This window comes from Hemiscyllium ocellatum, chromosome 8, assembly GCF_020745735.1.
Source record: "Hemiscyllium ocellatum isolate sHemOce1 chromosome 8, sHemOce1.pat.X.cur, whole genome shotgun sequence".
Classification (NCBI taxonomy): domain Eukaryota; kingdom Metazoa; phylum Chordata; class Chondrichthyes; order Orectolobiformes; family Hemiscylliidae; genus Hemiscyllium; species Hemiscyllium ocellatum.
In genome coordinates, this window is record NC_083408.1 from 70,170,034 (window position 1) to 70,197,080 (window position 27,047).

The 27,047-nt window shown below is 37.9% G+C and overlaps 1 protein-coding gene across 1 annotated transcript; it reads right to left on the reverse strand.

Moving 5' to 3' along the window:
- Nucleotides 1–989: 989 nt before the first annotated feature.
- Nucleotides 990–22,961, reverse strand: psmc6 (proteasome 26S subunit, ATPase 6). The gene is made up of 14 exons (XM_060829162.1): nucleotides 22,823–22,961; nucleotides 19,256–19,335; nucleotides 19,134–19,173; nucleotides 18,990–19,042; nucleotides 12,978–13,045; nucleotides 12,513–12,627; nucleotides 12,313–12,400; nucleotides 11,569–11,630; nucleotides 11,319–11,442; nucleotides 11,050–11,111; nucleotides 5,802–5,922; nucleotides 5,623–5,703; nucleotides 1,733–1,804; nucleotides 990–1,520 (listed from the first exon to the last, which is right to left on the reverse strand). Exons 1-14 carry the CDS (start codon nucleotides 22,905–22,907, stop codon nucleotides 1,402–1,404), a joined length of 1,170 nt encoding a protein of 389 aa, XP_060685145.1. The 5' UTR covers nucleotides 22,908–22,961; the 3' UTR covers nucleotides 990–1,401.
- Between the last annotated feature and the right edge of the window lie 4,086 nt (nucleotides 22,962–27,047).

Consider the following 27,047-nt stretch of genomic DNA (forward strand, 5'->3'; position numbering starts at 1 on the left):
TTTTTATCTTTCATATCAGGTATAATTAAAATAAAGTATTTCTATTAGGAAATATGGTTCAAACACATTGAATTAGATACTTTGAATTAAGAATTTACAAAAAGCTTTAAAGAAAATCTATAATATTTATTGAATGACTTTTTAATATTTTTGAAAAATAAACTTTTACTTCATGGCTTCACCAATCATAAAGACCTGAGCATTACTGACATTTTTCATCCTCAACAATTAGTCAGATCTTTTGAGTGTGTGTGCATTTTGAATTTATACATTTTACTGAGTCTCTGACTGCAAAAGGTGTGCATCAGCAAATGCTGACGGGTAGAAGGACAAACCATCTCACCCTATGAAAATTTGCTGGTGTCTAAGACTTCAATGTAATAGAAATTTAATTGTCAAAGTTTTAATTTCATACAACTATTTATATTTATTTAATACTGTTGTATATTTAAAAAACTGTGCAAAGAGAAAACACTTATGATCACTACCACTTATGATCATAATTTCTTTATTCAACAGAAAAAAATTGTTTATCTTTCTTTCATAGTTACTCATTTCTATTTTGCTTACACATATTCAGCTAAAACACATTCTCTTCAGAATAAGTGATGATGCGAAATGAAATCTTTCTGTACAAAAGCCTAGAAACTGAGTAATTATGAAGTGAGAATCTTTTATATTTCTTTTGGAAACTTATTTCTATTAAATATTATACAAGTTGATTAACATATAAACAGTACACTAAAGGGCAAGTGGTCTAAGTACTTCTACGAGCACATCTCAGAAATTCTGTAGCACCATGTCTAATTCTCCACCCTGCCATACCATATCCTAGATACTGTTCCCGGAGGTCTGTTTCTAATGTTGATAAATCAATGTCCTTGGTTAATGATAATAAAATACACTTTTTCAAAACTTCTGATTCACCATGAAAATGCCACAGGAGATCTGCAAGTGTTACATAAGTATTCAACAAATAGCTGGTCAAATTCTTGTAAATTTAAATTTTATTGAGGCCTGGGGAAAATGAATCAAATTCATCAAAAACCTATAAATCTGTATTTTGACCGTCACACCACAAAGGCTTTAAGTGTCATTTGTATACAAGAGAATGCATTACACTGTTAAGACAGACCTGTCTCCGTGCTAACATTTGCTTTTTAAAATTATTTTCAACAGAATATTTTTTCTAGCAGCCAAACCGTGGCCTTAGAAAAAGTCAGTACGTATATAATGCAGCAGAACATGAAAGTTAGTGGTCACCTACAGTCTGCAGCATATTAACATACACTTGTAATGAATTACAGTATAGAGCCACCAACATATTCCTCTCCCTTTTAAGGTTTGTATGCTTTTAAACCCTTTTAAACTGTACAATTAAGATTAAAAAGGTGGATTATTTTATACAGGTTTATAGTCAAGCTTGGATTCTAGCTTCTTCGAGTCAGCAACTTTGCGAACAGCCTTCATAAAGTCCTCTTGGATAACATAGTCACGATCAGCACGGATTGCAAACATACCTGAACAAGAAAAGTTTGAAATACATATTTACTTTCAACTCATAAGATTACAAAAATGTTTCAAAATGGCTTAAAAAAAGAAGACATCTTAGCATTTCCTTTTCAGAATAATCATTTAAGATTGTTCTTTACAACACACCAAAAGATGTATGTAATAAATGGTAAATATGTTCCAATGGCTACGCAAAAGTTTAAGTTACTTCCAAACATACCTGCTTCAGTGCAAACATTTCTCAAATCTGCACCATTAAATCCATCTGACAGCTTGACAACCGCTTCATAATCTGTAAAATTAACCATAGAAGTGCTTTAGCTTGAAAAAAATTAATGATATGAATCAATTTGTAGAAAGGTAAATAAAGTTACCATTAAAATTGTGTTATAAATATTTTCTTCCTTTGTTTGATGCTGGATAGGCAGTATTTGACATCATTCTCACTGTGGACTTTACAGCATACTATGTTCCCCTACCTCAAGCATTTTTCCACTCTGCATGGTGTTAGTCATGGTGTGTGGCCACATCTGGGATGCAACTCTCACCCACAGCAAGATTGGTCAGCATTTCTGCAGTGCTAAAGTAGTGGTCACTGCAGGTACTATAGTCAGCCTTTGGATAAGGGGAGGCTATGGAAGCTGGATTAAAGATCATACAGTTGGCAGGCCCAGGCTTTTTAAAGGGTAAAACAGTGTTCATGGGAAAAGGCACTTAGGTAGACACTAATGAAGGCCCCTAACCCCAACACCTCCACCTCTCCTTTAGCCACTCCCATAAATTGGAAGATGGTGGGAAGCAAGCTGCCACACCCTGCATTTTATAAGGTCTCTGTCTTCAAATACAGCAGCCATGATGCATAACATCCAGCCATTATCCATTAGCAATACTTTTGTTGAATTATAGCAATACTCTTACTAAATCTCCTAATACTGCTCTGTATTTAAAAGGATGTTCTGAATCAAAAACAAAAATTGCTGGACAAACTCAGCAGGTCTGGCAGCATCCACAGAGAGAAAGCAGAGTTAACATTTCAAGCCTGGTGACTCTTCATCAGAATTTGCTTTATTTAAAGAATGGTCTATGTAGTTAATATGCAATTTAGGAGCACCAGCAGAAGGCTTCATCCCACAAGCTTACTCCTCCATTTAATAAAATCATGACTTTAAGATTGTCACCTCAAATTTAAATTCCTATCTCTGAAAACTTGTCACCCCTTGCTTAACAAGACTTTATTTAACTCTGCCATAAAAATATTCAAGGACTCTGCTTCCATCATCTTTCCAGGAAGAGTGTTTCAAAGACTCATGGTCCTTTAAGCGAAAACAATTCACCTATTCTAAATGGGTGATCTCTGATGTTTAAAAATGATCCCAAGTTTAAGATTCTCCAAGAAGAGGAAACATCTTCTCCATATCTGCCATGTTAAGACCCTTCAAGGTCTTGTCTGTTTCAATTAAGTCACTTCAAATCTCCTAAACTCCAGTATATACAAGCCTAGACTGTCCAACTTTCCCTCATAAGACAAATACCCTCATTCTAGCTAATGGTCTAGTCAACCTTATTGGAACTATCTCCAGTGCAGTTACTTCCATCCTTCCTTACATACAATGGCACAACACTCCAAATGCAGTCTCACTAATACCCGGTTAAATTTCCCTATTTCTCTATTCAATTTCTTTGTGATAAATGATAACATTTTATTAGCTTTCCTAATTGTCGTACCTACATATTTAAAATTTATGCACAAGAATACCCAGATCCTTTTGCATCCCAGAGCTCTGCAATCTCTGACTATTTAGAACTCCATTTAAGTATGTTACATTCATGATAGATGGAATTTTACCCTGCATTGTTTCGTTGCTACCTTCAGAATGCGTGTTGAAACCTTAAGGAATAAAAGTGGAAGATACTTTCTATCGTTACTTTGATCACATAAAAGCAACAAAACGGTCCTTCGGATACTAAGCTGTCTTTTTTTGGATTAAGTCATTTATTATACTGTGCTTCTTAACATATTAAAAATGCAGGACAAAGAAAACAGGTTCCTATAGTATAAAGTACTTGTGCAAACGGATTTAATGATTAAAAAGTACGGTCACAGCCATTTTATTATTTCCATCAGGTCGAGAGAGTGCAGCAACTTGCATGATAACTGACAACTGCTAATTATTTTCCCTAAATATACTGTATCTGAAACCTGTGGACCTACTTTGAAGCTCTGCATGTAACTAACCATTACAAGAGGAGATGGGGTTGATGTCCTTTGGATGTGTGAACATTGCAACAGGTGTGAAATAGTGAAAATGAAAAAAGTCCGCGAAGACAAGAGCCTGGCACTGTAGAATCTAATAGATAGCACGCAAAAGTATTGCTTTTCTTTAATCTTCACATATAAGTTCCATATATTCAGTTTTAACTTTTTAATTGAAACTAGCTATCAGAACCTGACAAGGAGTGGGATTCACTGGTAAAACACAAGGGCAGGTGCACAGCTTATATTTCCAGTAACATCACAGATGAATTACTTTATTGCTCATTATTTAAAAATCAGGAAAAATAGGAATGGTGTACATTGTACTTTTGTAGCCAATGCTCTTAAAAAAAATTCTAACTACTGTTCTTGTTAAATACACAAAATATGGTCTCACAAGGTAAGAATTGCAAGAAACCAGATAACGTGTTCTGGTATTTTAGTTGAGAAATGAACACTGGCAAGGAATTTTATCAACTCCTGTTTTTCTTTGAACAAAACTATAGAAAATCAACAGGAGAGTCAAAACAATCCTGTGGCAATCCTCCCTTCCCTGCTATTTCCTCAACTCCTCTCCACCTTGGATTTTTAGTGCCACCAATGTTGGTAATGGAAGTTGCAGTTATATCACCATGTAAAACAATATCACAATTAATTACCCATCAAAAGGGTAATTTCTGTGAAGATGCTTAATAGTTAGCATGAGATATACCAGAATCATGATTTTAAACCTGCATATGTCACAGAGATGATGACAAGTCCTCCTGTACTGTTAATGCAAGTTTATTTATATTATGGGGTTTAATGACAAGATAGAGAAAACATTAAAAGTCATTGGCTTCGTTTTGGGTTTTGGATAATCAAGTATTGATCTTAGCTTAGAAAAACCCAGAGATTGGAGAGCTTGGCATTTTGAAAAGGACCTGATTGAACTCAGATGTGAGTGAAGTTTCTCCCAAGAGAAGGGGATTGTTAAGAGCAGTTTAGGGAATAAATTTCTTCAGTGGAAGAGTGTACTCTGCAAAACTGCTGACCAGGATGGTTTGGTTGGAATCCTGCAGATTATTAAGACTGTGAAAGTCTACGCTCTTAACTGTATGAATATTCAAGGAAAAAGCTTCACAGCTCACAAAACTGGAACTGAGAAGCTGTTAAGTAACAACTAAACAGATTTGGTAGGAAAGTAAAATTTCTCTGCAGTTTTGAGCATCTGTAACATGATGTGTTGGGGATTTTATTTGGTCATGTTTTTAAATCTTTTAAATTATACTATATTTTGATAGCCTGGCTTGGTTTTGTTTAATTTCTTTTGTTAAATAAAACTGTTTATTGTTTAAAAAACATCTGCAGCCTTGAACATTTCAATGAAAGATTGCCATGTTAATTTTAAAGAAACAAAATAAAATATATCAAGTCAGATTTCATTCTGGGATCTGACTTTACCAGCAGGATCACCACAACTCTTTTATGATTCTAATGAACAGTAATGCAGAGCACATTTATCTAATAACCATACATTGTGCTTAATCCCATTAACTACCAGCATAATTTTTAAAAAATTAGTTTACTACTAAAATTCTTAATTTTCACATTGAACAGATTTTAAAACATCTGCAATGCAAAATGCACTAATATTGTATTCATACAACACAGAAAAAGGCCGTGCAGCTCATCATAATATTCACAAGTTTTTGACAACATTGAATTCAGTAGTATCCTGGAGTCTTAGCAAGCTCCATTACACAACGACAGAATGGAGGTTTCATCATTAAAACTTTTACTAAGCCATAAGACTTACTCGGAAAAGCAACAGATGTTAATTTGTAAAAATAGAAAGGTGGAGGATCTTAACATACCTATTTCCCCATGCTTTGTGATGGGACCAGCATGGATCTTCAGAATATCCAGTCTTGCTTGCTCATTTGGAAGCTCGATATCTAGAAATGTTAAGAATATTTAGTTGTATTGTCTTGCGAAATTTCAACTGGACATACTTTTTTTGAAAACCAATCTTAACTACGACAATCATACTTACGAATCTTCCTATCAAGTCTGCCAGGACGCAACAAAGCAGGATCCAATGTATCTGGTCTGTTTGTAGCCATTATCATTTTAACTCGATGAAGAGTATCAAAGCCATCCATTTGATTCAATAACTACAAAGGAACGCAGTTAGGTCACGAACATGAAGGGAGGCAGACAAACACCTAGTCTCAAGGCAAATATGGACTAGTACATGGACAAATGTCACTCATTCATGCGACAGTATAAAACTGACTGTGTACCTCATGTAAAATGATTACTACTTTCAATGAATGAAGCATTTTTAACTCATGAAAAACTCATGTCATGTTAAGACTGTGGCCTCACATATGAAGGTTATAACTTTGTACAGTAGACACATGATTCACATTTCAAGGATTCACTTAAATAAATTGCAAACTCAAATAATACGTATGGCAAAATCTCTCCGTTGGATATTGATGTGCAATGCAAGTCTTTCTGTAGGTACAGTTCCACAACCACCACCTCTCAGGTCAGCTTTCCTTAAGTGGAAATGTTCCATTCCAAATAGTTAGTTGTCAGATTGGAGACAAAATTTAAAAAAACTGTACCATATTAACCTCTTACCATTTAGTGCAGCATAATCATTTGAAGCGTTTGCTGTGGACAAGACCGGACCCTCAAAACATTTCAAGAAGGTAGCCCAGACCCTAACTTTGCTAGTTGTTTTAAGCTGGTGTAAAGTGGGTATTCCAGGAGAGAATCAGCTGGTTAAGCCATTTATTTTAAAACAAAACAGAATTTATTTACAAAATGACTTCATGAAAACAGAACACTGAATAACTTAACCTCTCCAAAAACCCAACTGAACATCCCAACTTAATGACACTGTTCCAAATACCAAATTCCCATGAACACCCTGGCACAAAAGGTAAAGTCAACAACTGGTTATTTCAATGTTCCTCTGGAAGGTAACTCAATTTATCCAAATTTTTGACATCCTCATTGTCCAAGTTAATTTCAGGAATGTCCAGTTCAGAATCCTCTGAACTTGGTTCTTCCCTCTGTGTTGTCAATAACACATTCTCCTCTTGCTTTCCTTCCCTGCCAAAATACCTTGTCAGCATAGTCACATGACAGACAGATTTCTTTCTATCTGAAGTCCTTATCAAGTAGTTCACCTTAATTTCCTTTCAACTTGATAAGGTCCACTAACCCTAGCTTTTAAAGGTTTATCTATCACTGGAAGTAATTCTGACTTACCAATTTCTCCTTAATCAATTTTAATGGTCCTCTCACTTCATACCCAAAAACTAATTCAAATGGACTGAATTTGATAGATTCATTTGGTGCACCTCCGATTTCAAACAGCAGTCATCTGGATTGTCTTGACTATCAGCCCTCAACGTGGTCTTTAATGTCTGATGCCAACTTCCTAGCAGTCCCTGCGATTCTGGATGGTACGCAGTAGATCTGAATTGTTTTATTCCTAAGCTGTCCATAACTTCCTTGAATAATTTTGATGTGAAGTTTGACTCTTGATGTGATTTTCTCTCTGTCGGTAGTCCCGTATCTAGTGGAAAATTTGAGTAACTCCTCCACAATCCTTTTAGTGGTGATATCATGTAATGGGACGGCCTCTAGAAATCTAGCCGACACATCCATTATTGTTAACAAATATTGATTCCCACTTTTCGTTTGAGGTAGGGGACATACACAATCAATCAAGGCTCTTGTGAAAGGTTTCTCAAATGCAGGAATAGGTCTTAAAGTGTGGGTTTAATCATTGCCTGTGGTTTTCCAATTACCTGACATGTATGACATGTCTGGCAAAAGTCAATACATCCTTGTGCAGTCTAGGCCTGTAAAAATGTTTCTGTATTTTAGCTTGGGTTTTCCTCACCCCTAAATGATCCATAAGTGGTAGCTCATGTGCCACTCGCAACACCTCCTTCCTATACCTCATTGGCAATACGATTTGATGAACTTCTGCCCATTTCTCATCTGCCTGAATGCGTGATGGTCACTATTTCCTCATGAAGACATCACATTTAAGGTAATAATATTCAGGAATACATTCAGATTCCTTTTCTGTGAATGCCTTTTGATACAATTGCTTTAAGTTTTCAACTTTCTGGTGTAGCTCAGTTAATTTATCTGAGCTAAAGATGTCTGCATCATCTTTTTTTAAATTAGATTAGATTAGATTCCTTACAGTATGGAGATAGGTCTTTCGGCCCAACAAGTCTCCACCGACCATCCGAAGAGCAACCCACTCAGACCCATATTTACCCTGACTCACATACCTAACACCATGGGCAATTTAGCATTGCCAATTCACCTGAGCTGCACATCTGTGGCTTGTGGGAGGAAACCGGAGCACCTGGATTAAACCTACGCAGACATGGGGAGAATGTGCAAACTCCACACAGACAGTCACCCGAGGCAGGAGTCGAACACGGGTCCATGGTGCTGAGAGGTAGCAGGGCTAACCACTGAGCCACCGTGCTGCCCCAAATATCAGGTCCCAGTTTGTCCCAAACATCTGATCAAATCGGGTCTCTGCTAATTCCACTTCAACTTTCTATCTGTACTCTTTGATCTCTCCTGTTATTTCAATTGGTGACGTTATGACCTCATTACCACATTGTCAGGAAAAATCCCAGGATGTGTGTCCTGCAATATTTCAGTTGCCTGAGTTTCCACTGGCTTTTCAACCACAGTAGGCAGCATCCCTATTAGAGAATCAGCTATATCATTATCAAGGACAAATTGTATTCCTGAAGTTGAGAGTTTGTTCAGTACTCCTAACACAAATTATCCTCTCTTCACTGGACTCTCTAGCCTCACTTTACATAATTGAGTGCTTTTTGTCTCATCGCAAAATTCCCATTACTAGTAACTTTTCTGGCAATAGTCCTTCATAAGCAAATACGTCATCTTTCAGCATCACAGACTGAAAAGATCCTATGTTTCTTAAATGTTGTTTACCTGCAGAACTTGGCCTCTGCGAATAAACCATATACCTGCAAAGGTAAAGTTTAAGAAGATCTGGCACTTCCTCCTTAAACAACCTCCAACCAGGTTGTACATTCAACTGCAGCTTTCTAGCCTCCACTATGCTTTGTGTTACCACTCCAACAAAATTCACTGGCTTATCCTGTTTTCCTAGATCTAGCTTCCCAATACTTCTCCTCACCAACCAACACTGATTTCATGTGGCCTACTGTAGTGCAGTGAAAACACCAGAGCTTTTTAACTTCTCTGTCCCCATCAAGGGTTTCCTTTTCACCCTGTAAGTTATTCTTAGGATCTTCAAAGAGATCTACCTTTCCCTTTCCACGTGAAGATTTCTCGTTTCCCCATTTTCTATCCCTTACGGATTGAAAATGATTCTGGAAGCCAAACTCTGCTTTATTGTCCAACTCAATCATCAGCCATTCCAGCTGCTAATCTTGTCGTTTTAACACTCTGCTCTTCCACAAGTTCTCCCTACCTCAGAAAGTAAATTTCTGAACTCCTGTCAAAGTGACAATTTCTGAAGTTCAAACTCTTTTTTTAAAACTCTCTTTTGCTTTTAATCGTAATTCCTTGTCTTTTGCCTCATTTTCAATTGAATTCTAGCCATCTCCAAAGATTTTGATGGCGTTTTCAGCAAATTTAAATGCTGAGCTACTGTTGTAAATACCTCTCCGTTCCTCATGAAAGAAGACAGCTCCAACTGCAGCTTGTCTGCTAATTCCAGCAGCTTGGCCTTAATCACCTTTTGTAAAACTCCTAAGGTCACTTCTTCCACCCCTAGAAAAGTCTTGGTGACTGAAAGAGCCATTGCTATCCCAAGCATGGTTTAAACCAACAAAATTCAACACCAGAACAAAAGACACCAACACCTACCACTTGCTGCCTTTAGGTCCAACAACTCCTAATCCCAATATGGAACTACAAAATGAATTACAGACGAGCCCCCAGTCTGTTATGGATCAGGCTAGACCCCTCAAAACATTTCAAGGCAGCCCAGACTCTAGTTGTTGTAAGCAGGAATCAAAGGAGGACCACCCTGTTTTATTAAAAAGGTGCTGCAAGGCATCTATGCTCGGAGATAATAGCAGCAGCCTGTGTGCCAACAGTTGATAGACCAAGTCTCCAATGTTCCATTAAAAATGTTAATACCATCGGGTTGTAAACAACTGCACATTAAATTTCATTTCCCTCCGAGATGTGCATGTTTTAGGTTCTCAAGGATATCTACTCCATACCTGAACTCACGACCTATATAACTCATGTTGCCGTGGAGCTAGAGTGTGATATGGGAAGGGTATAAGTCATTTCTGAAAAGACAAACAAAATTAATCTGGCAGAGTCTGGAATGTAGAAAGCAACTTTGAGGTGACTGTCTCGGAGGTTCGCTGCACAGGATCGCAGGTGAAAGCTTGCAGTTAGAACAGAAAGACCAAATTCACTGTGTTAAAAGAAGGCTGGAAATATTCACTCAGTCTCGAACACAGAAAAATGTCTCCGGGGAGAAAAAGTACCTCACTATGAAACACAGTTGGTAGATTTAAAAGTTACCAGACCGAGGAAGGATAAGAACAGAAGTAAACACTTAGGAGGTAAGCATCGCTTTGTACTGCTCCAGTACAAGTGAAGGGTTATTTAAAAGGACACCGTAAACGAGTGTCAAAATCAGATTTTCAAGTTCAACATCTTGATTTTTAGGGTTTCATTTTGATTTTCAGGGGCTCCTATTTCACTTTTACCAAATTCTTTATTCAGTGATGTAACCAGAGTATTACAAGCTTCTGTATTTATGTTGACATATTGGGCATTTGGATTCTCAGAAGGAGAACCACAACTATCCTCAATAATTATCACTCCATAATTAAACTAAAGTCACAAAATACAATGGATTTTCTCCATACTGCACAAGACTAGTGCAGAAAACAATCGGCAAGATGGCAAAGTTTTCTTCAACTGACTTCTACACACAAAAACACTATCACCTAAATAAGGGGCAGAAAATGGTTTGAAACCATACAACAAAGCCAGAACTGAGCCTATCAGCAACAAGCAAAGGACAGAACTAGCCTGTGATCAGAAGAGTGGTTACTCAAATGTTCTGTCATTTATGTTCACAGGACCAACTTTACTCTCATTGCTTGCCCCAGTCTTTGAATTTACCCAAGATTTTTGGTAGCTCTCCAGGGCAAACTTATGCCCACGTATTTTGAAACCTGCCACAATGACTCTCAGACTTTACATCACAAATATACTGTCCATACCTCCATAAGAGTTCTCTGAATCTCTCGATCAGCTGAGGTGCCTTCAGAGAAACGGCGACCACCTGCAAAAGAACATTATTGCAATAGGTTTTACTGCATTTGAAAAGTTTAAAAAGAAAAGCTTTTTGGCTTTTCTTTGGCTGGTAGAATTGAGAAAGATGATTGTTGCATCAAAATTTGGATTGGTTTTAAAGAAAATCAAGATTAAACTGTAAGTCTTGCTAAAAATTAATGCCTTAAATTTAAATAGCAGAGGCAGACAAGCTTACCAATAGCATCAATCTCGTCCATAAAAATAATACATGGTTGATGATCCCTGGCATAGTTGAACATCTCTCTGATTAAACGAGCACTTTCACCAATGTATTTATCAACAATGGAGCTGGAAACAACCTATTAAAAAGTTGCAAGATTTTACATTTCAGGAATGACTGAACTATTCTTGCCAACATTCATTGCTATAGTTTAAAAGAGTATTTAGTTCAAAAGAGATCAGTAGTTCAGGTTTTTTTGAAGTACCTTTAAGAAGTTGCAGTCTAACTGACTAGCAACAGCCCTTGCTAAGAGTGTTTTTCCTGTACCTGAAAAAGATTTTTAAAAAATCATACACTGACATTCTGTTCCTTTGTATCTCATTAATAACAGAATATGTTTAACAAAGAGAAATGTATGCTTTACCAATTTACATTTTTTTGCTATGATAAAAGAATAATGGATTATGGACTCTGTTCTTCTGTGGCACACCAGTTCTCAGCCTAATTGCAGCTTGTCAAACATTCTACCTCTGTGGCCCTTCTCTTAATTGGACTTCTGGGCATGAAATACTAATCTTCCAATATCTTTCCTCCTTTCAGAGATATGCTGAACTTGACATGTGAATAGGAGGGCTACAGAATTATATGGTGCTCTTTTTTATCATGTTTTTTGGTGAGAGGGGGTCCACAGAACAACTTTTATTGTGGAATAAATTGCATGAATCAACTGCAAAAGGTCAGTGAATATTCTTACATCTAGACACATGTAAAGGCAAATTCAATAATAAAAAGAAATACATTGGCTCACTTTGCAGGACCTCTGTAAAAGGAATTTGCAACCAGTTTGACTCAACCAAGAATAACCTTTTCTAGTAACAAAGGTGGTGACGTTCTTTAAATGTTTCACAGTATATACTTCTTCAATTTAATACAGTAGAGTGAACACAGGATCAATTTCTAATTAGTCAAAAGTAATTTAATGAAAATACACCAGAGTAGTTTGTTTTACCTGGTGGTCCATAGAGTAAGCAACCTTTTGGTGGAATAATTCCCACACGTTGAAACAATTCTGGGTTTGTAAGTGGTAACTCAATAACCTGCAAACACAAAACAATTTCAAGTTAAACCAAACAGAAGAATTACAAGTTATTACCCATTTCATAGAACAATTAAATATTTATCTTAATGCAACAAGTTTAGCATACAGACCTCTCGTAATTCCCTAATTTGTTCAGCTAATCCACCAATTTCAGAGTAAGTAACATTTCCTGGATCTTCATGAGACATATTATACACCAAAGGGTCCACCTCTCTTGGCAAATACCTATTACACAAGTAGATTGCATTGAAAATGTTCCACTCTTCACTGTAGCAAGAAAGCTTTTTTATATTCATAAATACAAAGAAGTTCCTTAATAATCTGCAGTAGAATACCTTTCTGCTTAAAATAAAAGCACGCAACAGGAATTCCATTATTTTGGAACGATTCATCTAATTTCAAGTATCTAGGCATTTCAAACAACAAAACATATTCAGAATTGTGGGTGGACTAAAGCAGGAATAACTACAATCCATCAGGCTGTAATGTGAGCACCTCATTGTTGATATTTTAAATTACAATGCAGCATCATTGAGCTTTTTTTTATTACTGAATAAAAGGCTTACAACACTTACCTCATTATAGTCAGAGTTGTCATATCCAGGGCAACTCTTGTACCAGGTTTCAACTTGCTTTTTTCAAGCTGTATTTATTATACAAAAAATAAATCAGAAAACACAATTTTTTTTTAAAAGCATGTTTGTGGCTCCTTTTTGATTTTTTTTTAAAAAGCTGAGTAACAACATCTTTCCTTACACTATTAGTTTGAAAATAATTCATCTTCCTTCTTCAATTTTTAAAGTTATCTGCTTATGGAACTGTGAAACATCATGTGATATAAATGATACAAAACAGTTTGTGTTGCTCATAAAAACATGATAGTGCCTTCTGCATCATGATAATTATAAATGCTTATTCTCCTCAGAACACAGAAGGCCAAAGGGAATTTGTCAAGTTTTTTTTTAAATAAGATCATGAAGTGTTTCAATCTAGAAAATACAGAAACTATTTACAACAGCCATAGGAGTCTACATCCAGTAGGAACAAAGTTAATGCAATTGAAACAAGAGTAGTGTCATAACATGATGAGAAAAGTGGTCAGAGTTTGGAATGTATTGTCTAATAGGGTTGAGAATACAGATTCAAAAGGAATTTGAATGAATACTTAGAGAAAAAACATCAAGGATATAGGGAAAGGTCTGGGGAGATGGGTAATTGGATTGCTCTTTAAAAATGTTAACAGACTCAATGGATCTACTGACCTCCTGTGTTGCACTAATCCATGATTCTAAGATATATTGTAATAGTTTGTCCCAAAGGGATGCTTCATTCTAAAATATTTTGTGCACGACCACATTTTTAACAGATAGCCATCATCTTAGCTATATTTCTGCAACTGAACATAAATGAAGCAGAACAATTTGTTCTGCAGCCTTGGTTGTTCATCTTTCTCAGTCATCCCAGTGTTTAATTCAGCACATCACATCAGAAATCCAAATGATAATGTTTATCAGTTTTAGCAGGCGATCACATCATACAGATTTTTAACTTTAAAACAACAAATCTGACACACACTACATTCTGGACAAATATTCAAACCAAATGATTACTGAAATTTTACAAGGACTACTTCCATTGTGTACAGTCCACAACACTAATATGTCCAGGTAGTATTTGGTTACAACACAAAGTATTTTTACCTCCATTACGCTCAAGGCTTAAGCTTTTATCTGAGAAGACAATTAAACTTTTAAACAGAGGACAGGTCAACGGTTGTACAGCACAAATGTATAGTTTTCTTTAACATTTGTGCAAGAATAGATCTGAAACAGTTGTCAAATAGAGAGCATACACAACTATTTTACATACAAAATAGTGAGACCCTGAAGGAGAAGATGATTAGATAATTTAATGTACTAGCCAGTACATTAATAAATTTCAAGAAACATTTCAGTTAGATTGAAAGCCAAACAAACATATACAAGGTGAAATAGGTCTGATGCAATAACAACTTGTATTTAAATCTAAAGTTTCCTTTAAATTTTGTGTCATGAGTGGCCTGCACATTTTAATGTGGAGTATGTTTGACTTTGATTTATGATCATGCATGTACAGCATCTTGCAATACTTGTCAGCATTGTGAGATAGCTCCTGGAGGCAGATGTGTAACATTTTGGGAAAAATGTTAGATTAGATTAGATTCCCTACAGTGTGGAAACAGGCCCTTCGGCCCAACAAGTCCACATCAACCCTCCGAAGAGTAACCCACCTAGTTCCATTTCCCTCTGACTAATGCACCTAACACTACGGGCAATTTAACATGGCCAATTCACCTGATCTGCACATCTTTGGACCGTGGAAGGAAACCGGAGCACCCGAAGGAAACCCACGCAGCCACAGGGAGAATATGCTAACTCCACACAGACAGTAACCAGAGGCTGGAATCGAACCTGGGACTCCGGTGCTGTGAGACAGCAGTGTAAACCACTGTAAAATGTCCCAAGATATTTCAGGACATTATCACACAAGTGTTAGCATCCATCCACAAATCAAGACTGGACAGGTGACTAAAAGCTTGCCAAAGAGGCAGGTTTTATAGGAGAATCCGGAGGGGACACAGATGTGAATACATTTAAGAAGAAATTCCATTGAGTGGGGCCCAGACAGCTGAAGGAGCAATTGATGAGGAAAGTTGGGCAATATATTCATTTGGCATAGTTTTTGGGAAAAGGTGGCACAGAAGAAACAATAAAACAAGAAATTCTTTTGACAATGTCCACAAACGTCTAATTCAATAATTAATCAGAATCAAGATGACTGGGCACCAGTGGTGGGGGGAAACTGTTGGAAAAAGTTCTAAGGGACAGAATTACTCTCCACTTGCAGAGACAAGGATTAATCAAATATAACGGGTACGGCTTCATCAAGGGAGATCATTTCTGACAGGTTTTACTGGGTTTCTTGAGGTGGCGACTTGATGTGTGGATAAGGGCAACATAAAGGATGTCGTCTATATGGGCTTTGGTAAGGCCATTGAAAAGGTCTAACATGGGAGAACAGTCAAGAAGCTAAAAGCCCAAGAAAACCATAATACGCACAGCTGTAGGCCATTCAGCCCTTTGAGCCTGCTCTGCCATTCAAGATGATCTGACTGACCTAACATTTCTCACATCCACTTTCCTGCAATTTCCCCATAACCCTCATTTCCCCTACTGATCAAGAATCTATGTCAGCCTTAAATAAGCACTATGCCCCCAGAGCTCTCTGTGGCAAATGGGTTCCAAAGACACTCAATCCCGAGAGAAGAAATTCCACATTATTTCAGTCTCAAATGGGCAAATTATTCTGAAACTGTGCCTCTCATCCTAGACTTACCCTTGAGGCAAAACATCTTCTCAGCACTTAACCTATCACGCCTCTTAAGAACCCTATGTTTCAATGAGATCACTCTCACTCTTCTAAACTCAAGTAGAATTCCAGCCTGTTTTAAAAAAAACAAGAAACTGTGGATGCTGGAAAATGAAACAAAACAGAAGTATCTGCAGAAACTCAGCAGGTCTAGCAACATGTGTGGAAAAAATGACCATTCTTCAGAACTCAGAAGCCTTTGCTCAGAAGACATTTCCTCTATACTAGGGATCATTCACTGAACTGCATCCAATGGTATCTTTCCTTAAATAAGGAGACCAAAACTGCTCATAGTACTTCAGATGCAGTCTCACTAGCACCATGTACAGCTGCAACAAGACTCTCCTTATTCTTAAACTGCAACCCTATTGAAATAAGGGCCAACATTCCATTAGCTTCCCTATTTACCTGCTGTACCCGCGTGCTACTGTGTGTGTTCAGGATACTTTAAATAATTGTCAATCTATTTTGCTGAGTGATGGGGGTAGAGGGAGATAGTCAAAGACTGTTTTCATGACTGGAAACCGCCAGATTTGGTCTGGGTTCCTTACAGTTCGTAGTGTACATGAATGGTCTAGACAATTGTAGGATGTTTGATGAGTACATTTTTCTGATCGCTAATTACCACACCATCGATTTTCAAGCAAAGAAGAAAGCTTTAAACTACATGACAATACAGAACAATAATAAATGGAATTTAATCCAAAAAAATGAGAGGTGATTCATTTTGAGAACTAAATGGCAAAGGAGTACATAATGAATGGTAGGACCTTAGGAAATACAGAGGACCAGAGGGACCTTAATGTGCATGTTCACTAATCCTTGAAGGCAACAGGACAACTGAATAAGATGGTGAAGACATATGGGATGCATGCCTTTATTCATCAAGGCATTTTCTACAACAGCAGAGAAGTTATAATAGTGTATAATGTGAGTTATGCCACAGTTGGAGTATTGTATGCACTTTTGGTTGCCAGACTATAGAAAGGATATGATTGTACGTGAAAGGGTGCAGATTGTACTAGAAATTCACCAGAATTTTGTCTAGCAAGTTGGTTTTGCAATGTAAACACTACATAGAGAAGGAAGGGTGTTATAAAATTGTGCTAACAATGAACACAGAGGTATCATATTGGTTACATAGTTAGTGATGTGCATATATTTCCAAAACAACTGGGACCAATTGTTGTCTGGATAATAATATTACCTAAAATGTTAATTGCCTACAATTGGAAAAATCTGCAACCACAAGAAGAATTCAATTTAATGGTTTGTCTTTAACTCTCATTGACTGGTTCATACTTGACAAATTGTTACGGATATTGCAAAATATTTCTCTCATAAATAAATCTGTTGGTAATTCGGCTTGTACAGGGTCTGAAAAGACTCATTTGTCTGTTAAAAGGTATAGCCAAATTACTTTTTGCTACATTTTCATAGTCAAGTGCAACCATTTGCCAAAATCTAGTCTCTATCGTATAATACAATGATTAGGGTGCCATCTCAAATTTCTTAATGAGTAATGAATGATATCCTGTCTCTACATCAGAAATTCTGATAACTATTACAGAACAGGTGGTCTTAAAATGCATGAAAGAAGATAAATTCCTGGGACCTGATCAAGTGTATTCTAGAACTTTGTGAGAAGCTAGGGAAGAAATTGCTGGGGGCCTTGCAACAGGTGAGGTGCCAGAAGACTGGAAGGTGGCTAATGCAGTGCCATTATTTAAGATAGATGGCAAAGAAAAGCCAGGGAACTATAGACTGGTGAGCCTTATTTCAGTGATAGCTAAGTCATTGGAGGAGATTCTGAAGGATACAATTTACATTTTGGAAAGGTAATTACTGATTAGGGATAGTCAACATATTTCTGTGTGGGGGAAATCATTCTCACTAACTTGACTGAGTTTCTGGAAGAAGTGACAAAGAAGACTGAAGGAGGAAGAGCAGATGTTGTCTGTATGAACTTCAGCAAAGCATTCGACAAGGTTCCGCACATTAGACTAGTTATCAAGGTTAGATCACAAGGAATTCAGGCAGAGATAGCCAGTTAAATACAAAATTGTCTTGAATATAGGGTGGTGGTAGAGATTTGCTTTTTGGACTGGAGGCCTGTGACCAGGAGTGTGTTACAAGGAGCAGTGCAGGGTCCAGCACTTTTTGTAATTTATTTAAACGATTTGGATGCAAATATAAGAGGGATAATTAGTAATTTGCAAAGGACACCAAAATTAGACAGCGAAAAAGGTCATCTCAAAGAGCCTTGATCATACAGATCTAAGGGTGCAAGTACATCGGCCCTTGAAAGTGAAGCCACAAGTAGACATGGTGGTGAAGGCGACGTTTGGCACACTTGCCTTCATTGGTCAGTGCACTGAACATAGGAGTTGGGGTGCCATGGACACTGATGAGGCCATTTATAGAAAACTGCATGACATTCTGGTCTCCCTGCTGTAGCAAAGATGTTGTTAAACTTGAAGGAGTTCAGAAAATATCTACAAGGATGTTGCCAGGGTTGGAGAGTTTGAACTATAGGGAGAGGTTGAATAGGATGAGGCTTCTTTCCCCTGGAGTGTCAGAGGCTGAGGGGTGATCTTATAGTAGCTTATAAAAAGAAAGAGTGAATAGCCAAGGTATTTTTGCCAGGGTACAGGAGTGCAAAACTAGAGGGCATGGGTTTAAAGTAGAGGGAAAAGATTTAAAAGGGACCTGAGGGGCATCATTTTCACAGAGGGCATGGAACGAGCTGCTAGAAGATGTGCACAAGAGGGCACAATTATAACCTTTAAAATGCATCTGGATGGGTATTTGAAAAGGAATGGTTGAGAAGGAAATGGACCAAATAAGACTTTATCAGTTTAGGATATCTAGTCAGCACGGATGAGTTGGACCAAAGGGTCGGTTTCCATGCTGTACAACTCGATAACTCTAATTGTGGCACCCAAACAAAACCAACAGCTGTTTGGAATATAGACACTAATCACTGGGGAATCTTTGGCTTGAAGCTTGCTTATAGACTCTCTTTATCTATCTTATCCATGTGCTTTAAAAGGTACCAGCTGACAATTTAGGAACTCAAATTTTTCCCCTTTAAGACATAAACAAAACGTGCAGCCAGAGATTTATGGTAAAATAGCTGGTTTAAACACAACACTTCTGTATGATTTTTAATATTTTACCTGCCGACGACAGCCAACAACGTATCGTGGTCCATTTGTCGCCTTCACAATAACTATATAGAAATAAAGATAATTTTAAATGCTTTGTTATGAAAGTCTGTGAAGATGAATTGTAGCCACCAGTAATTAAACTGCAATACTTACATTTTTCTTCTGTAAGCTGTTTCAGCACTTCACCGACAATCTGAGAAAAACAAATTATCATTTATACTCAACAGAAACTGTAGAAAAATACCAATCTTTTGCTGAAAGAATCAAACTCCTACCTGTCCCACACTCTGAAGAGCTTTGAGATCATTTTCAGACTTTTCATACTGCTTGGTTAGTTCTTTCAGCTGTTCTCTTACTATAAAGAAGCAAAGGGTTTGAATTTTTATTTTACAGAATTAATAAACTACTTAAGGAGGCCCTCCAGTTTCTCTTTTACAATATACATGCAGACAATATGTTGTTTGTGCCTGTGTCGGCTCTTAGGTAAAGCTATTCAGTTAATTCCAACCTTTTGTTCTTCCTTCATTGCCCTATAATATTTTCCCCTTGACTTATCTAATTCTCAATTGAAGGTTACTATTAGGCACGTGCCCAATCACAAACCACTTAAAAACAAAAGTTTCCTCTTGTTCACTTTTTTTTGCTAATCACCTTAAATGTTCATCTTTTGATTAGCAACCATTTTGCTACTGGAAATTGTCTTGAGTTACTATCAAAATGCTTCATGATTTTGGACATTTTTAACAAATCTTCTTTAATCTCTCTAAGGAGAGCAACTTCAGCTCGTCTAATCTCTCCAAATATCAGGCAAGAACCATCTCCAACAAAAGAGGATTAACATGCATCCCGTACATTCAAAGACATGGCCAATATTGAAATCACAACCACTGATATCCTGTGATTACCACTGACAAGAAGCTTAACTACATTAGCCATGTTACATGACAATGAGGGTAGGTCAGGCACTGCAGTGAGTAATTTCCCCAAAGAATGCCCACCATCAAAAAGGCAGACATCAGGAGTGTGATGGAATGCTGTACACTTGCCTTGATGACAGTAGATCTAATCATATTCCAGAGACTTGACACCATCCAGGAAAAAAACCCACTTGACTGGAAATGTAATCACCACCTTAAATACTTACTCCCTCCACCACTGATCAGTCATACAATCGTACCATATACAAGATGAACAGGCAACACATCAACCTTGACAACATCTCCGAAACCTCTGGGCCTCTACCACCTTGGACAAGGACAGCAGACACAGAAGCACCATATCATGTCTACTAGTTCTCCAAGCTGCATATGATTCTATCTTACAAGTTTATTTGGCATCCTTCATTGTTGCTGAGTGAAAAACATGGAACACACTTTCTAACAACTCCAACCATGCCAAACCAGCCCATCATAACTTTCAGACAGGCAATTAGGGATGGACAAATATAGATCTTGCCAGCAACACACTTTCCATTAAAGGTTAAAAATAAACCAAAGTCTTCATCCTTGACAATATTTTAGAATATCTGTCTGTAACCTCTCCAAGGCCTTGACATCCTCCCTAAATAGTGTGGTGACCAGAATCAAACAGTATGCCAACTGAGGTTTAACTAGTGTTTTGTAAACATTTCACACAGCTTCCATCTTTTGTATGCTATTCCTAAAGGATCATTTTTACATTTTTAAATGCATTATTTGACTTTTGTGTTCAATTTTACCTGTTTGGAAATGGAAGAAGGGGCACCGGACCTGAACTGTTCGTTGTTTTCTCTCTACATATGCTGCCAAACATCATGAGTTTTTTTCAGCGCTTCGTTTTTATTTATAGTTTGTTGTGTTTATGTGCATATTTTGAGGATGCAAGCACTCTGTACAGAAATCTTGGATTTAGAGAGTGCAAAGTATACTTTGTGACATTGTCATACTTGAGACACCACAAACATTGTCAGATGGTGCTACATTGTGCACAGACTTATTATACTCAAGACTTCAGATTGTTCAAAAATAACAAACTTCTCCCTTACAATAGTGTGTAGGTTAAATGTCTATCAAGTTAGGGACTTGTATTTAATCTTTGTTTTCCCTTTATATACAAAACTGCAGTTAATGGGATTAGCAGGCAATATTCCCCAAGATCTATTCACGAGTGTGAATTTTCTCACAAGCAGGAGAGGTGATCCCACCCACCAAGAACACACTGCCATAGGTTTGTTAATTGGACTGTACATTAGTTAAATTGCACAGTGAGGGAGAAAGGATGTGAGCAAAGATTTTGAAAGAAATTTGATTTCAACATTACGCACAATATTCTGCTACAAGTTTGCTATTAAAATAATTGCTGCTTCCTCTTGAAGCACAAGATCATAAAAAACTGAGAAGTTTTAAAACTAAATACAACTTGTGAAATATTTCATAGCCAAAGAAAGTTATCTTGTGAGCTACCATTTTTCCATAAATTCATTTAAATACTATTTTCTTTGTGTTAATATTTATAAGTACAAAGTGGTACTAAATAAAATAATTGTCCTGTTCTGGTGTTACATTCAGGAAATTTCCCAAAACAAACTTTGCCAACAACAAAGCATATTTATACAGCAAACTAAAAATACTGATGTTTCACCAATTTGCCTCAAGAGCTGAAACTGCAAAATTACGTCTGTGTGCTTTAGCATTTTAAAGAATGAGAAGTGATTTCATTTAAACTTACAAAATTCTCACAGGAAGTGACAGAGCAGAAGTGGATACAAAGTTTCCTCTAGCTTGAGTGTCCAAAGCCAGGGAGAACAGTATCAATACCAAAATTGACTCAGGGTGGTGAATCTTTCAAATAGTTCTTCTCTAGTAAGTTGTGGAAATTTAATCATGGAGTATGGTCAAGATAGAGGTTGATACTTGACGGTACAAATGGCCTACTCCTGTTCCTATTTCCCATATTGCCAGTAATTAAACAAAAATAGAAATCATTAACTTAGCTTTCCACTTCACATCTACTTACTGGTCTGTTTCCAGTATTTTATTTTCGTTATAGACACAGGCTAGAATATGGAATTAATATTGGGAGGAACGGTTTAATTTTGTGTTTTATTTCAAACTATATATACTTCAATTTCTTCAAGTAATGGGCAACCTCTTAATATGGAACTTTTATAGATCCTGTCAGTACTTCATTCAACTTTGTTAATGTCTCACATAGTTAAAGCAACATTATAAAATGAATTAAAATATAAATAAGCTAAAAGTTGCATTAAAAACTGCCTCAGGATAAATGCAGAACGGTAGGACTACTTTCATAGCTTGCAAAGGGTTGGCACACGCACGATACTAAGTAGCGTCTTTCCATTTTATTAAAAATTGCACTCTGTGAGAAAGATTAAGATACAAAACCACTTCTGGATTCAGTTTATTTCCCAGATACCCTCAATATCTATCCAATTAGTCAGGAGATGAGTGACAGTAAATTTGTTTAATTTTGAATTCCCAGGATGGAATGTGAATTTATGGCTTCAGCTCATTAGGTGCTGATGGTTGTGATCATCTTCCTTCCAATGGGGCGCACAACAAACTCCGTTCAGTTCACACCGAATCCCGGATTACAATTTCCTACATTTCACTTGTGCACTTTAGATTATGAATCGCAGTGTACGTGCCGGGAACTGGAGGGAAGGCCGGCAGACGGGCAGCCCGCTCCGGCTGCTCATGAAGCTGCGGGTCACTCGGCCCCGGCTTGACCCAGCATGACAAAGCGACTCGGCACCGGACTCCGTTACTGTTCGATCGCACAAAACCTGGAGATCGCGTTCGCACCCCAACCCACCAACAATGAGTAACATTCGGCAAACGTACGCTCTTTCAGGCGGCCGTCGATCTCTTTGTGCTCCAATAATTTTTTCCTGTAATCCTGAAGCGCTTTCTCCCTCGGATCCGCCATGTTGACGCTCAGCACCAAGCACCGCCGGACGGGGAGAGGCTTTCAGCCGCATTTGACAACGAGCCTCTTCTCGGGCAGGAAAACATGACCACACAGATATCTTACCTCCAAACCGTATAGTCTCTAGTGGCTGGAGGTGGTATGGCTGAGTCTGACGCCTGGAGGGAGAACGCCTCATCTTCGGCCTGGGAACACTTCAACCCCAGGGTATCAATGTGGACTTCAACAGTTTCCTCATTTCCCCTTCCCCCACCTCACCCTAGTTCCAGACTTCCAGCTCAGCACTGTCCCTATGACTTGTCTGACCTGCCTAGCTCCTTTTCCACCTATCCACTCCACCCTCTCCTCCCTGTCCTATCACCTTCATCCCCTCCCCCACTCACCCATTGTACTCTATGCTACTTTCTCCCCACCCTCCTCTAGCTTATCTCTCCACGCTTCAGGCTCACTGCCTTTATTCCTGATGAAGGGCTTTTGCCCGAAACATCGATTTCGCTGCACTTTGGATGCTGCCTGAACTGTTGTGCTCTTCCAGCACCACTAATCCAGAATCTGGTTTCCAGCATCTGCAGTCATTGTTTTTACCTCATGAACTGTATCTTGTTTGTCCTGCTGTTAATAATGAAACAGTGTAGACAGTCAGGAGGCTGGAAGGCAGGCAGCATTAGGAGGTGGAGAAGTCGATATTTCAGGTGTAACCCTTCTTCAGGTCTGGGGGGTGGGTGTAGAGGGAGCTGCAGATAAAGGGCGTTGGGGGGGAGCTGGGTGGTGAAGTCGGGATAGGTGAAGATGGGCAGAGGGTACAACGTGGTTGGTTAACGGGAGGATTGAATCTCTGGGAGGGGTGGAAGGGTGGGGATGTTGGGAAGGGAGTCAGGGGATGGAAAGGGAGGTTATTTGAAATTGGATAACTGAATGTTGAGTCCTCCAGGCTGTAGGCGGCTTAGATAGAAGTTGAGGTGTTGTTCCTCCAATTTGTGATTTGGTTCATTGGGGCAATGGAGGAGGCCAAGGATGGTCATATCGGAAAGGGAGTGGGAAAATGGGTGATGACTGGGAGATCTGGTTGGCCCCTGCAGGCCTGGCTGAGATGCTCGGCGAACTGTTCCCTAAGTTTACGTTTAGCCTCCCCGATGTAGAGAAGACCACATCGGGAACACCTGATGCAGTAAACTAGGTTGGAAGAGAGGCAGGTGAACCTTTGTCTCACCTGAAAGGTCTGTTTGGGGCCCTAAATGGAGGTGAGGGGTGGTGTATCGGCAGGTTTTGCATCTTTTCCGGTTGTAGGGGAAGGTACCTGGTGGTTCAGTGGAGTTGTTAGGGAGAGTGGCGCAAACCAAGGACTGTCCTTGCAAAAGGCAAAGAGGGGTGGAGAGGGGAAGATGTTCTTAGTGATGTGGTCTATTTGGAGTTGGCGGAAGAGTTTAAGGATGATGCACTGGATGCAGAGAATGGTGGGGTGGTAGGTGAGGACAAGGAGAATTCTGTCTTTATTGTATTTGGAGGGAGGGGGTGTAGAGCAGTGGAACTGGGAATGGAGGTGGTGCAGTGGAGGGCTGTCTGGATGACAGAGGGAGGAAAAGCAGGAAAATAATGAAAGCACAAGCGTCCTACGTCATATGATGTCTCAATGACTATTGTTGAGGTTTAAGTTTCTTAGTTGCCTATAAGAAGCACTGTAGTTGCTGGGAGATCTGTCGTACTGTCTGTCTTATGTTAAACTCACACATTCACTGTAGATTTTCTGCAACTGCTGAGTGATGTTTAATATCCAACTATTTCTATAGGTTGGCCTTCTTTCTGTCCTCCACTTTACCCTTCAGAAGAGATTGTACTGCTTTGAATGTAAGAAGACCAAAACTGTACACAATACTTCAGATGTAATCTCACCAAAGCCCTGTACAAGTATAACAAAACATCCCTATTTTAAACTCCTTGCAATAAGCAACAGCATTCATTTGCCTATTTAATCATGTATTGTACATGCAAACTAGAGTTTTGTGACTTACATTAGAGGATGTCCAAATCCTTCTATATTATAGAGTTCTGTAATCCCTTTTAATTTAAATCAATTGCTGCTTTCTTAATGTTCCTGCCAAAATGGACAAGTTTACATTTTCCCACATTAAACTTTATCTGTTAAATGTTTGCCCAGTCACTTAATCTGTTAATAATCACTTTGCAGACTACTTTAATCCTCTTCACAACTTACTCGAGGACTTATCTTTGGGTAATCGACAAATTTAACAACCATACATTTATTCCCTTCATTCAAGCTATCAATTTAAATTAGTAGTTGTGGCCCCAGCACTGATCCCTGTGGAACTCCACTTGTTTTCTCTTGCCAACCTGGAAATGATCCATCTATGCTTACTCTCTGCTTTCATACACCAGCAGTGCTTAATTTGTGTAACAAATGTTGATAGAAACCTTATCAAGTGCCTTTTGGAAATCCAAGAATACTGCATGGACATTTTCTCTGTTATCCTTGTTGCTTATTAATTCCTTAAGTAACTCTAACAAATTAGTCAAACACATTTTCTCTTTCACAAAACCATGCTGATTTTGACTTACAGTAAGATTTCTAAGTTTCATGCTTTAACATTAATGACAGACTCTTGCATTTCCTCTCTGACAGATTTTATGCTACCTGACCTATAATTTCTTGATTTCTTTCTCCCTCCTTTCTAGAATGAATCTTGAATACATTTGCCATTTTCTAATCTGATGGGATATTTCCAGAAGTCTTGCAGTGGGCTTACAACTCACAAACTTTGATCAAAAAGAATTTAGAAAAAACAATAGATACAACAAAGCCTGTCATTCTAAATTATCAAAGTTATCTCTTTGACTGTTTATGTTCAAATCTAATATATACCTTTCCACCCACAATGTGAGCGAGATGACCTCTTTCTGAAAATATTATGCATTTGGTATCTCCATTCAAACAACTCATGGTCTTTTCAAAGGCAATATTTTTCCTAATTGTAGCAGCATTTTTCCAAAAATTCCAAGAGATAAATGTTTGTCTCATCAATTACTTTTAAATTGATAATTCTGATAACACATCTTCATAGCATACCTTTAATTTCCTTGGTTATCCACACATTATGAACCCTATCCTGATCATGGTGATATAAAGTAATGGTGAGCATGTTAAATAATGACTTTACATTGGTTTTGTGTTTGAGGAAGAGGATAACATGCTCAACATTCCAAGGAAGCTGATGTTGAATCAGGAATAGAGAGGGGAATCAAGGAGTGTGTGAGGGGATTAATGAATTAAAGTGGAGGAGAAAGTGAGAACAGGGGACTGAGTTGGATGAACAGCCATGATCAAATTGGCGGAGCAGGCTTGAAGGGCTATTTTCTATGTTTCTGTGTGTGAGACTCACCAAAAGCTATGTAAGCAGAATAACAGCAATGAAGAAAATAATGGCACTTCAAAGTGATAATCCTGAGGACCAGATGGTTTCGTCCCAGATGAAAGGATGGTTTGATTCAAGTTTTCAAGATACTAAGGGGCACTAATAAGAGGACATAGAGATAAATTATTTCTGCTGGTTGGGAATGTGACATTATCAGATAAAGTCTAAAAATTATAGTCCGTCTAGGAAACACTTTTACTTGCAATGTGTTGAAGAAGTTTGAAACTTACCAAATTGCAATTAATGTTAGGTCATTGTTAATTTTAAATCTGAGATTGATATGTTTCTATTAACCAAACTGTTAGGATATATATATATATATGGTCAAATATAGGTATTTGAAGTTAGGTGACAAATTGGCCATGATTTTATTACATGGTGGAACAAAGCTTCAGGTGGTAGATGGCCTATTTCTGTTCCAGTATAACCTGAAAGGTTAAAGTATTAGGTAAAGGTAAAAAAAAAATTTAGACTTTCAAAAGGCTATCAATAAGGTTTACATCATAAACTACATTCAGAAAAAATGGAACATGTGCTAAGTAGCAGGATTAGTGGTAAGCTGCTTACAAAAGCAAAAGAGAATTGGGATATCAGATGGTTACTCAGATTGACAAATGGTGATCCATAATGACGAGATCCGGAAACACTGCTATCCAGTATTTACATAGACATTTTGAAATTGGGAATTGAAAGTCACTTTCAAAATTTACAG

What these genes read in the sequence shown, in the direction of transcription:
- psmc6 (XM_060829162.1), bottom strand. Translation starts at nt 22,907, where the DNA reads ATGGCGGATCCGAGGGAGAAAGCGCTTCAGGATTACAGGAAAAAATTA. An exon ending in TAGACTGCAACTTCTTAAAG is followed by an intron (nt 11,443 to 11,568) that starts GTACTTCAAAAA and finishes ACTTTTTAATAG; the next exon opens with GTTGTTTCCAGCTCCATTGT. An exon ending in GGACGAGATTGATGCTATTG is followed by an intron (nt 11,112 to 11,318) that starts GTAAGCTTGTCT and finishes GTTCTTTTGCAG; the next exon opens with GTGGTCGCCGTTTCTCTGAA.